Genomic DNA, 13,642 nt, shown 5'->3' on the forward strand with positions numbered 1-13,642 from the left:
GAGACATGGCCCGGGCAGTGGCTCCTGGAAGAGGAACAAGTGTGGGAAAAGAGAGAGGAAATCGGAGCTAAATGACAGGATGCAGGCGACTTGAGACACAAAAAGGGAAGCGTTTCTCTCGGATCAAGGCACTGCCTCGCCGCTCTCCTTTCTCCAAGACGGACTGAGGATTTTACGGCTCTAGGCGGAGTTGAAGCTCTTCAGATTGTTTAGATTCCCCGCGTTGCTGTTTCCCCCGCACGTTCTCGTTCTCCCGCGTCCGCCTGGGGATCCGGCGAAGGGAGAATGGAGAGGCGGCTGCTGCTCCTCTGCGCCGCGCTCGCCGTCGCCCTCGCCCCGGCCAGCGCTTTTCGAAACGGTAGGTGACAGGCGGAGGCGCGTGTGACAGCGCGGCGCCGGGGCTCCCGGGCTGCCGGCGTCCGGCCGGGGCTCGGCTTCCCGCTCCGCCGCGGGACTCCCGCGGAGCTGCTGGGACGCCCCGGTGTAGCCACCTCCTGGGCGGAGGAAACTTTTGTCCAGGAGGAGAGATAAAGACATGAGGAACGGTCAGTGTGGGGCAGGAAGATTTCAAGTCCTCCGCCTCCCGCCCCAAGTTGGTGGTTTGATTATGGGGGTTTTCCTATCTCCGTTACAAGGCAGAGCTGCCTACCTTCCCAGATCAGCGCACCAATTACCTTAATAATGTTTCCTCCCAAAGGCAATTAGATGAAACTCCCTTTCAAAAATCTGATGGCTGTTGAAAGTTAATGAATACTTTACCAGGAGAACTTCCTGGTTGTTTTGCAGCTCTTCGAAACCGTTTTCTCTGGTAGGTGCCTGCAGGAGATAGGGGCTCTGGGGAAGCTGGGACTGCGTCCTCCGCCTTTACAAATCGCCCCTAATCTGTCTGAAGTATGAATGAAAGTTACATAGTGTCAATAAAGGAATCTGATATATACAGTGTAAGACATCAGGATATCTGAAAATCCCTAATCTCGCTACAGCTTCCACTTAGCTTCTAACACTACTCACTGTTAAGTAAATGAAAGACTGCTGGGTTATAAACAGTATCTTGTAAACTATATAATGTATTTTAAAACGTGATCTGGTTGTAGGCATGTTTAACTTACACTTTAAAGTAGGTGAAGGCAAGGGTATGGAATTATCTTTACAGTAAGTCTTCAGCAATTATTATTAACTGATTATCAAATATTTACTTTTGTCTGGCTTAGATTTCAATCAAAGTAATTAGAAAAAAAAAAGAACACCCACTACTTACTGTGGTATATTGTTTTAATAAGAGGCCACAAGTGGAGGGGTTTATACCAAGAGGAATTTAAATCACATCTTTATGATAGGAGTTAATCTCTCTAATATGCTTTTTGGAGGTTTTGTGATTGAAGCAATAGATTTCCCCCAACAGCTACCAAGCAGTGTTCTAAAAGAAAAGCTTACAGGCAACACACACACACGCACACACACACACACACACACACACACCTGTGAATGTGGAGTTCAATTTATCAATGAATCTAAGTTGGTGGCATCTTTCTATAATCTGGCTGGCAAGGGATGAAATAACATTCTCCTCCAATTGAAAGAGGTCAAGTAGTTGGACTTTAGAAATTACAGTAACCCAACCTCTGCCCTCCACAACTCCTGAGATTAAATCCATAGTAGGGATATTCACAGGATGGATTTGTAGCCTAATGCAAATAGCTTCCAGACTTTAGATTGTGAACTTCATATATATATATATATATATGTATGTATATATATATATATTTTTTTAATGTTCTTAGCAGAAATCTGGGGTATGCTGACAACCTGAGCTTCAGTGTGTGAGCTTGCCTGGTTAAAGCCATGTTGCTATGCATACAGTGACCAGAGCCAGTAAATGCCTCTGTTACACAGCAGACCTCTTAAAGCCATGTCCACCTCCTCCAAGTACCAGTGTCTGCTAAATTAATTCATTAACCTTATTTAGGTCTAATGGTCCAGAGTCATTAGAAATTGCTCTTTCTTAATCAACTGCTAGAGAGATTTAACAGAGCCAGGGAGTCTAGCAGTCCACATTATCTTATTACACTGTCACTTTCTCAGAAGTCACAGATTAAAGAGCTCTGGTGTGGTACCGAGTCTACCTAAATGTCTTCTGAAGTGACTCTGTGGAGTGACTAGAAGCAGTGCTGTTTTATTTCACTCCTCTTACGGATGCCAGACACTGCCATGATGTTTGTATAGAGCTGGAGGAGACTTAATGAGATGGGGTCACTTTCCAAGTTTTCTGCACATTTGAAATAATGGAAAAGCCTCAGTAGAATCACATAACAGAGTCCAATATGATCATTAGTTGAGATCCCAAACTCCAGTTGCAACGTTTCTTCTTGGCAAACATTAGGCTTTTAAAAGCCAAGGCAAAGGAAACCCGTAGAAGGGTACCCCCCAGTTTAAGAAACAGGGTCAGAAACATCTAGCAATTGAGAAAAACAATATGATTTATATTGTCTTCTTTTTAATTTATGGGAAATGATTTCTGTAATGCATGTAGCTTTATGCATTTTTGATGTGCACTTCATCTTTCATTTCCATTTGACCTGGTTTTCCTGTAATAAAATTCTGTAGATTTATAAATTCATGCTGAGAGCAAAGAATGCCATTCTCTTTCCACAGGGAATCTATTAGATGCAATATTAAAATCTATATATACCATTACTGAAAATTTGTGATTGATAGGCTTATATATTTCACTGCTTTCATACCTATTCCTCTTACATAGTTTATGCACCAAATTTTTATTGCTTAAAATTAAGCATCAATAAATGTGGCAGCATTTCAGGCTGAGGCTCTCCAGCATGAAATCCATCATAAAAAGTGACAATGAGAATCTACGCTGAACAATAAAGCAGTCCAGTGACTGGTTTATTTGGCTCTCAGTGAATCACTTCAGCATTTGGGTTTTTTTTTTTTCTTTTTTTTTTAATGAGGGATCAAAACTAGCTAGCTCACCTTTCCCAGAATGTGAGGCTATGGCTTACCACCCAGACCTCATGTGTGGTAGGGGTATTTTCAACATATAGGGAATTAGAATTAATGCTGGGTGGCTATTTATTTTTCTTTCTGCCCAGTGGCTTTGATCTGGTCTCGAGGACTGAACAACTTTACTTGGAGCGGTAGAGCAGAATTATTTCTGCTTCACCAAATATACTTTGTTCTCTGTTGATCTGGATCTCCAGAGCCGAGATAACTCAAAATCACTTAGATTTATGGGGAGATAAAACAACAACACAAAAGGTTTGGCTTTAAGCCAATCCAAGTCTTGGATGACAATCCCCACTGATCAATGACATAGACCAGGCTTATCATCAAAACGCCACACAAGGGGTCGGATCGCTTCTTTTAGTCACCTTCCACTCAGAACTTTATACTTAATGCGATTACACTTCTTGGGGGATAATTAAGTCTAGTAGAAGCTCCCTGGGGACCATGTTAACATCCATTGAGAGGATTTAATGTTTTTAATGCTAGAAGACCTTTTTCTTGGGAAGGAACTTTGTGGAGGGTAAGGGTGGAGTACTGTCAGATGTCAGTCTACTTTTCTCCTGAGCTAACCTTCCTGGGATCAAAGACTGTTCCTTGGTGGGGGGCTGCTGCCAGTATGACCTGAAGGACCTGTGGGGACCTCTTGGAGTTCCCCTACAAAGTTATGGACTGTTTAATAACCAGTCATGTTTGTATAAAGCTAGAATACCTAAATGGTTGTCAAGGAAAGATTTACTAAAATGTTATTTTTATTACAGATAAATGTGGTGATACTATAAAAATTGAAAGCCCGGGGTACCTTACATCTCCTGGTTATCCTCATTCTTATCACCCAAGTGAAAAATGTGAATGGCTGATTCAGGCTCCCGACCCATACCAGAGAATTATGATCAACTTCAACCCTCACTTTGATTTGGAGGACAGAGACTGCAAGTAAGTGAGAAAGTATTTGAACAGGGCACCACACCACCATCTAGTGGTCATGGATGACTAAGGGGGAAAGTCTGTGTGTACAGTATGGGATATAAATGGATCCAGGAGGGATTCTGATCTAGGCCAGATCAGGTATCAATGGTATGGAAATTAAATTATGTTAGGTAATTTCTGAGTTCCCCAAACTAGCAATATTATGTTTAAATGTATAATCCCTCATATTTTTTTTCCTGTTAACACTTCTGGTTTCAGAACTCTTTTGTTAAGAAATGTGTATATATGGGTTTTTTTTTTCCTGGAAAGGGGAAGAACTAGAAACCCAAACTTGCACTTAAGGTTTTTTTTAATATTGTGGGTTACTAACATATATAGCATCAACAGATGGTGACGTTAGATATTTTTAAACAAATCTGTGACACATTTTGTGATTTAAGGACTGAATCTTACTGAGTTTGACATGGCAAAAGCAAATTGTCATTGAACAAAAATGAGGCATATACTGTAAGTTGGATAAAGGGTTTCCGTTGTAGATTAATGATTGCAAGTCTCTTATAGAAAATGCAAAAAAATAATTGTTAATGCATAATGAATACAATGGGGCTTAAATATAAATTATTATATTATCTACCTGCTTTTGTATTGCTAACTCCTTCTATTGTTATGTAATTAAGCATCAACTTGTGCCTGATTTCCTCATTATGAAAACATTCTCACTATAGAGACAGTCTAAATTTTATCTCTTCACTTTATATGAATGAACTAGTGTGTGGGTTTTGCTTTGCACAGTGTGGAAAATGTGTTTTAACATTACAGGCAGCAGCCCCCTCAGATCCAGGACTTGCTCTTCTCTCTGCACATCCACAAGACCACCTGTCTCTGTCCTGTCCACATTACCCCATTCTGTCGCCTTGCACATGGTGTGTTCTCCAGACACTTGAACCTGAATATCTATCTTTAATGAATGTTTGGATAACGAAATAGTTTTAGCAAAGGAAAACAATGTACTTAAATCTCAATTCTAAAGTGTTTCTCAGGGACTGATATGTTTTCCCAAGTTTTACAATGGATATAATAGCTTACAGTGTAAGTAGGCTATGATTTCCATTGGATATAAACATTATTATGCAGGCAGATTCATTATTAAAAATGTTCTATTTGCAAACACGGAGCCTTTTTAAGGACAGAATAATATGAAAACGTTCCCACCTGTCGGAAGTCCTTAACGACCTGTTGAGTTGGTGAGGTAATCTAGTGTTTCATGAGCAGGGAAACAAGGTCATCTGGCTAACTCAACAGTCTGGTACCTAGAGAATTAGCATACATTCATAAACTGTTGATCAATTTCCAAATAATCAGTATACACTACAGTGTAAAAAAAATTATGCCAGTTCCAATCCTTCTTCTTAATCCTTCTTCTGTGCTTCAGGGCATTATATTGACTTCTTAATCTTGTGTGAACCATTAATAGCGTTCCAGTGACTGCTAAGAAACAGGGAGTTTGTTGTTGTTGCCAATATTCTGCATGATGGTTTTACAGTGTCAATCACCTAAACAAGCTGGATATGTGTTCTCTCTTTCAATATATTTTATTTTTTGCTTTTTGACAATATTTAAACTATCAGAAATATTTTTAAGAAACTATGGCAAAACATACTCAAGTAATAACATTATTTCCAAAGATAAGATTCCATTACATTTTAGTAAACTCATGTCTACTAAATCTTGATCTGAAAATCATGACCACATCTGCATATAATAGTTTAAAAATTTCAGAATAATCAATCGTCAGTAGCAGTGGTATGCTGGTAAATGTTGAACAATTGGATCTTGGAAGTGGGTGGGTCAAGTCCTCATTTGAAATATTTGCCAATTTCTGTAGTGTAAATATTCCCACCATGGCAAGTTTCAAACTATCCATGTGGCATCACTGCTTGCAAACTATCCACTGTGACACAGGCTTGCAAAGAGATGTGCACAAGGGGTTCTTGTGACCTGGTGAGAGCTGGAGTAGAAGTGTATGAAGGGAAAGCCAGTCGAGTGAGTTAATATGCGTTAAGTGCTTATCACCGTCTCTGGCATGCAGTAAGTCTTCAATAACTATTTGGCATATCATAATGGGAGATGGAGTTATGGTGGAATTAGAAGAGCACTTTTTCAATGTTCTTTCTTAAGCATGACAAGAAAAAGGATAATTATAACTTATAGGAGAAATTTTTAGTGATATTGACAAAGTATTCAAGAAACTGACATGGCCAAGAAGATTGTTTCTGTCATTCTGATAAAGATGAGACTTTTAAAGGCTACTGGGTGAAGTGGTTTCTTGTAGGGGTTTGTTCTCTGTGAAGGTGCCATCTCCTGGCCAGCCTCGAAAGACTGATAATGTTTAGCCTGATGAAGTCAATGGAGATGCTGGCATAAAAAATGTCTTTGTGCCCTGTTTTGAAGTGTTGCTACCAGATTGTTTTATCAATGAAAATTCTAAGAATGATATAGGAAAAGCAGCTTAAGATACTGTTGTCACTATATTTTCAGACTGGTCCATGTGACTCCTGGTCACTGTTGTTTGTTGCAGTTGAGATACTACAAATGTGGCACAATTCTAACAATCTTTCATGAAGGCTGCAAGAAGCATCTACAGCTTTAATTTAAAGTTAAAATTCCCTACAAAAATGGAAAATACCAATAGCCCTTGGAAGAACAAATTCATAGACTTCACATTTTTTCATTGTCTGTGCAAAAGGATAGTTTCTTTGTTTTTTACATTTTAGTGAGCTTGGGGTGTTTTTATTTTGTTTTTGTTTGTTTGTTGTGGTTCTTTTTTTTGGGGGGGGGCCTTTTATAATAGGCTTCTTCCAAAAACATATTTGAGTGATACAAAATTAGGCACAATAAGCCAAATACAGCGAGCTGACAAGCTTTTAGTTATCATTATTGTTAAGATCAAACTGATTTGTCTTATTTGAGATATTTAATATCTTCCCATTTCAGCTATAGTTTATGTTTAAGAGCAATAAAAAGTACTTGCTTTACCAATGTCATCAGGCTATTGGCAAGATAAAATAGGGTAGTGGATTTGAAAGCCCTTTGAAAAGTTAAAAGCTTCCCTCGAAAGAAGTTGCCACCGTTATGATAGCTTTAACAACTTGGTGATGGTTAGAACATTTGGAAATATAAAACTTAAGCATATGCCAAACTAAATATATAGATCCAGTAATGGGATGATCCACATAAAATACATCTGGCAATTTCTCTTGAAGCCGTTTAGTATTTGTACAGTCAACTTCCACTATGAAAGCTTAAAAAATCAATTCCTTCGCACATTTGCTTATTGAGAAACATCCTTAGAACCCAGGTAAACAAATTTCTTTTGTATAGTGTAGGATGGATAAGTAATTAAATAGATTAGTTCTGGTAAGAAAAATATTTATTTATTTATTTAAGTCTGTATTGTTTTGTTTATAATTAAATGAAAAACTGTATGATAGTTTTTAACAAATGTGAAGAGCTCCAAGCTCCAAGACTGACCCAATACATAAGCAAACTATGAACCTAACCTTACAAAAAGTTTTTAGAGTGGATATCAAGGGGCGTTACTTCCTTAGGGGAAATGCATGTACAAGTTTGTGCCTGATAATTTTAAAATGCAACAATCTATGTTTCAGATTGTAGTATGAAAGTCAGGTTTCATTACGAATACACATCAAAGACATACTATTATAACTTCCTGAGTTCTTTTATTAAACAAAGTATGGTATTGATCAATCAATCGATCAATCAATCAGTGGAGCAATAGAGAATCTGTCTAGGGCTAACATTGTGCTAGGAAGTCTAGCTAGATTTACCACCTGGTTTTATTGTTATGCTGATCAAAGAGAAGTGGTTAGAGAATATTTTGAAGGAGGAGAAGGTATGGAGGAAATGCACCAGCAATATCCTCCATACTTGTGAAGTGTCAAAGCATAGTTACAAGCAGAAAAGAAAGAAAAAGGCAACCTGCTGAAGTGTTTTTCAGAAAATAGTGTTCATTGTGGATTTTAAATGGGTTTTCAGCATTTACCTTGAGCTAGTTAGCTCTTACTCAGCTATAGTTTTCTTCAGTGGTAAAGCAGACATCTTGAATCTCATAAAACTTTATATCTGCATAATAAACAAGAATGTCATTGATACAGTAGTTAGAATTTATGGAACTTTTCCGGTTTCCCAGCAATGCAAACTATCAGCATGATAATTTATAATGGGTTGTGACAAATACTGCTGAGCAAAGAGGTGTGTGATTACATTCAGATCAGATGTCCTTATCTAGGGAGCAATAAAAATTTCACAGACATTGGGTTAAAAACATTAAGAAAATGAATGTGGAGCTCCAGAAAGAGTCGAAAAAGGTGGTAATATTGGAGGGAGAAAGCTCAGTAGTGGTATTCTTACTGATTGGTTCCCGGCTTCCATGGCTGATTTGTCAGTTACTGTTTTGCAGGATTACAGCAAGACACACATGGTACAGATACTTTTTTTGTCTATAAGAGACTTGTAATCTCTTCTTTGTGTAACCAAAAAATAGGTGGGGTTTTTCTTCTTAATTCAATTCAATCAAGGGAGACTTCACTCTTGTAACTTTATGTGAAGTTTAAAATTTTAACTAAACAGAGATGATACTCAAGTTTGGGCATTTTGTTGGAATAGATCACACATTGTTTCTTTAATGCCACTTTTAAAATTACCCAAGTTATTACAAACTTTGAAACACTGGTCATTTCATTTATTTTCATAGACTATAAACTCGCTGAATGAAAATTAATGCTCTTTTCTCAGATCTGATCATTTTCACCAATTTAATTATCCAGTGCTCACTTTATCATTTATTGGCAATTTGGGGAAGTATAAGTTCCATTTCTGGTCTCCCTGAGTGCTATTTTCTGCTTCAATCTTTTCTTATTTTACTTTGTTCAGCATGGGGTTTTTCCCCATTAATTTTGATTTTTTTAAATGCTGCATTAAAATATTATTTACCTACTGGTGAGTTTTTTGGCTTTTTGTATCTGAGGCGAGTCTCGCGTTTTAGAACATCATTTAGACCCAAAGTCTTTGTTTTACGTTAAACAGTGAGTATTTTAAGCCAAATTACTTCTCCATTTTCTATATGAAATATAGAAATATAAGTACTTTTAATTAGGGCATATTAGGTATGTAGAAAAACTCATATAGTGTGAAGTTTGATAAAATTTTATAAGGTGAGCACATCCATATAACCAATAGAGAGTAAACATTTCCAGCTTCCTATGAAGGAACCCCCTTATGTTTGCTTTCAGTCACTAGCCTTCGGCTTTAAGGATGACTACCATCCTGATTTGTGTGATTCCATTTCTATACATCTCAACGTCAGACAAAACTAAACTATAGTCTTAGAAGTCTGTATGCATTATCCTTAGAATGTGGTAAAACTCTTGAGACTAGAGATAGAACATTGCATACTATTTCCTTTCTAATAATAATGATGATGATAATAATAATAACAGTCATACTGAAGTGTACTCTAATATTTTTCAGTGACCCCTGCAGAAATCTCTTGTATTTGTTACATATATTATGCATATGTTAAAATACACACAGTTTTCAATCTGGAGTTTGCTTTAGATTCAAGGCAAATGCAGAAGAATCTTCTTTTGCTTTACTTTTCAGTTTTTCATTGTTGTTTTTCATCCTAAGTAACTTCCTGACATGGGAAGCGTGCGAGGCACCACTCAATGAAAAACTTTCAAGTGGATCAAAATGAACCATTCTTAGAACAACTGCTGGCCAATGTTGTTGCTACCACCTGCAGCATCCCTGGTTACTACTCAGGCAGATAATTATCTACTTTCTTCTTTTGATTTTTTTCCCATTAGCACTGATTCAATTTAAACAAAACCCCATGTGTTTAATGAAATTAATTTTCTTTATTATTTTTGCTATAAGCAACCACATTTGATCATAATGAATTTTGAGTACTACAAGGTTGTTGTGTGTTAGGCATTTTTGTAATTTGAAAGAAGCAACCTTTATGAGAAGCTAAAAGAGATAGTTGAAATCTTATCAAATTGAATCAACATGTGCATGGCATTTCCAACCAGATTTCACTGGGGGAGCAGACACTTAAAAATTGATCCAAATGAGACATATGCCTTCAGCCGGGATGCATATTCTCAGCTCCTTTCTTTCCAGCACAAAACTTGATACTTGCATGCATGCTGACATACTCCGGCAGAAGCACACACACAAACACATATGTGCATGTGTGTGTGTGCTTGTAAAGGAGGCTACAAAATAAACTTAACTAATTGCCGTTGTCGTATTCATCAAGGCTGATCATTAAGCCCAAAGAAGAACAAGAGACAAAATTAGTGTTCAGATCAGGTTCCAAATGCCTCTTAATTGGGTGTTTGTAATCAATCCTGATTGTAGGAGTCAGTGACTTGGCAGAACATAGAACCTCAAAAAAAAAAAAGATTTTTCCTGCTATTCTGTGGTTGATAGAACTGTGTCTAGCATCTAGGTCAGTTAGGGATGGCATGAGGTCAGGATAACTCTCAGATTGGCTGTGAAGCATGCCAAACACATTATGCTGCTTATGGTTGAAATTACTTAGTCTTTGCAGTTAGCTTAGCAAATGAATTTCGTCCATTCAGAGCTCTACTAAATTCTGCAGAAGAACAGGGAGGAAAAATAATCTTTTGGCTTCTGTCCACTCAATTCCTTGTAACTTGGATTTTCTCCTGATCACGCCCAGGTCTATATTGCACACATCTTATATCTTATTCAGTCAACACTTTTTTATTCTCCTTTAATTTGAATAGTCAATAGAAAGGAATGGTCATGTCTTGTTCTTATTGTTGGGTCCTCACTATATGCCTGCCATGGCACTCACTAAGCACTATGTGCACAGTATCTCACTTAGTCTTCCTATCATCCCCATTTTACAGATGGCAGCACTGAGGTTTACAAGAGTCAGATTAACTGAGCCCAATGCTCAGCCCCTGCACCAAATCTCTTTCCATCTTTGTGACTGATGGGGCTTGGGATGTGCCTTTTGAATGAGAAAATTCTTATGAAAGGTCACCAGCTTATCTTTTGTTCAAGTAGCCGCTTTTTATGAAACATCTCACACGAAACTTTGAATACAAAACAACTAATTCTGGAGAAGGACTTAATTTTTGAGCTCTCAGTTAAGATTATGTAAGAACTGCTAAAATTGGTGCACAGAAGCTTCAAACCAATTGGTGATTTTCCACTCAGTTAAAACTTGCCTTGGGGTGTTGGGTGGCTTAGCATCAACTCTTAATTTTGGCTTAGGTCATGATCCCAGGGTTGTGGGATTGAGCCCTACATAGGGTCCACTGAGTGTGGAGCCTGCTTAAGATTCTCTCCCTCTCTCTCTCTCTCTCTTTCCCTCTCCCTTGCTTGCACTTGCTCTCTCTCTCAAATTAATTAATTAATTAATGTAAAACAACTTCCTTAATTTGGGAATAAAATCTATATTCTGGTGCTTTTGGTTGGTGGAGTTTGAAAGCACAAAGCACATAAAAACACAATTTTTATCTAAAGCCTGATAACCAGACAGCACAAGGGTTCGATTTATACAATTGGTTCAGGGAACGTGTGAGATCCCAGCTGGGTCCAGGGCTTTCTCACAGGCCCAGATGTCAGAAGGCTGCCTTGTCTTCCAAGCATTGCTCATTTACTTAATCTCAGGCAAATGTCAGGAAAGTTTTGCTCTGTCATATCTTCCCTGTCTGTAAAGTTTTGATACTTCTATTTGCCATCATGACTCTGTAAGGGTTAAAGGGAGAATGTTTGCTCAGGCACTGGATTCCTATGAGAAAGAGAAGAGTGTTTTTTGAGAAGAAACAGATGCTCCAGAGTATTTTGTTTTTATCTGGTCAGATACTTGTATAATCAGCTGGCCAGGTTGGAGGTGCTGGCTTGTTGTTTCTGATTGACTGGCATGTCACAGAGAGAGCAGCCAGTACCAGGCTGAAAGAGGACGCTGAATGTCTTCTTATTCAAGTTCTTAAATTTCTTTAGAACAGCCAAGGGTGGCAAAGGCCAGTTAATATATTACAACTTCTTGCCTGACTCTCTAGCCAACAGATGCTAGGAGCAGGGAAGCTATTGTGTGAAATATAAGCAATCACTGAAATGGCATGGAAAGAAATTAAATGTGCTCAAAATCTTGGTCCCAGAGAGATAACTTTTTAAAAATCTGAAGGCACTGGGGCACCTGGGTGGCTCAGTCATTTAAGCGTCCGACTTCGGCTCAGGTCATGATCTCATAGTCCATGGGTTCGAGTCCCACATTGGGCTCTGTGCTGAGAGCTCAGAGCCTGGAGCCTGCTTCAGATTCTGTGTCTCCCTCTCTCTCTCTGCCTCTCCCCCGCTCTCTCTCTGTCTCTCAAAATAAAATAAAGACATAAAAAATTTTTTTTTTAAAAATCTGAAGGCACTAGGGATGCCTGGTTGGCTCAGTCAGTTAAGCATCCAACTTCAACTCAAGTCATGCTCTCACTGTTCCTGAGTTCGAGCTCCACATTGGGCTCCGCGCTGTTAGCTGTCAGCACAGAGCCTGCTTGGGATTCTCTCTCTCCCTCTCTCTCTCTCTGCCCTTCTCCGCTCATGTGCTCTCTCTCTTTCAAAATAAATAAACTTTAAAAACAAAATTAAGAGCACTAAATTCCCAAATTTAAAGAAAAATGAACAGCCTCTTGACCCAAACAAAATAAAGGACACAAAGCCCCACAAGCTTGGTAGCTTGACTTCACCTCCTTTGGGATGATGATTTTTAGACGGTTCAAACCCTGGCAAATGAGAGTGATATTTTACCTTTTATCTTCTTTCATACCTGCCCGTTCATTCTTGAATAGCTTGAGAAAATGGGCATTTGTTTGTAACACAGTTGATCACAGAAAAAGATGATTAAAATATATAAAATTTTAATTTCTGGATCAATCCACTCTTGGAAAAAAATGTCAGCCACTAGAAATGACAAATCCTCATTAGTGCGACAATGAGAGTGTATTTGCATCTGTCTCCTACCACCCATCTGTTCACGTTGTTCCTTCTAACCGTACTGGTAAGTTTTGTCTCCCCCATTGGGTAGTGACCTCTTTGGAGGCAGACACCGTGTCTTACTTTCATTTCTACTCTCCACAATCCCCACAGTGCTTTGCACATATCAGGCACTAAGTTACTGGAACTACACAGCTGACAGTTTTCTTGAAACTGAGGTCTGGAAAGAAAAGAAGAGAAGAAAACAATGTTGCCCTGCGTAGAGTTCACGGTGGGCAGTCTGGAGGACAAAATAGCAAAAGTCAGTGAAGGGAGAGCAAAGGAGCAATTCTGGTAACTGTGCAAGTGGGTGTTCCATCGGTCTCAGTGCCAGTCTTTTGAAAAGACATGGCAGCAGCCACTCCCCAGACACGGAAGTACATTCTCAAAATCTGGCCAGGTTCCCCCTCCTCCATCCCCACCTCCCTGGTCAGAGGCATCAGAACTGGAACTCTCTTTGTTTTTTGTATTTGTTTTTTATTTTTTAATTTATTGTCAAGTTAGCTAACGTACAGTGTAGTCTTGGCTTCAGGAGTAGATTTCCGTGATTCATCTCTTACAGAGGACAACCAGTGCTCATCCCAACAAGTGCCCTCCTCAATGCCCATCA

The 13,642-nt window shown here is 38.7% G+C and overlaps 1 protein-coding gene across 4 annotated transcripts in view; it reads left to right on the top strand.

Annotated features, from left to right (window-relative positions):
* Window positions 1–150: 150 nt before the first annotated feature.
* The window catches only part of NRP1 (neuropilin 1), a 138,619-nt gene continuing 125,127 nt past the window's right edge, over window positions 151–13,642 (top strand). For all 4 annotated transcript variants that reach the window (XM_077771764.1, XM_077771766.1, XM_077771765.1 and 1 more), the window contains exons 1-2: window positions 151–358; window positions 3,780–3,954. In XM_077771764.1, the coding sequence (XP_077627890.1) occupies window positions 286–358; window positions 3,780–3,954 (248 nt within the window). In that variant the 5' untranslated portion in view covers window positions 151–285. The remainder of the gene's footprint in view (window positions 359–3,779; window positions 3,955–13,642) is intronic.

This window comes from Crocuta crocuta, unplaced genomic scaffold, assembly GCF_008692635.1.
Source record: "Crocuta crocuta isolate KB4526 unplaced genomic scaffold, BGI_CrCroc_1.0 scaffold457, whole genome shotgun sequence".
NCBI classification, from domain to species: domain Eukaryota; kingdom Metazoa; phylum Chordata; class Mammalia; order Carnivora; family Hyaenidae; genus Crocuta; species Crocuta crocuta.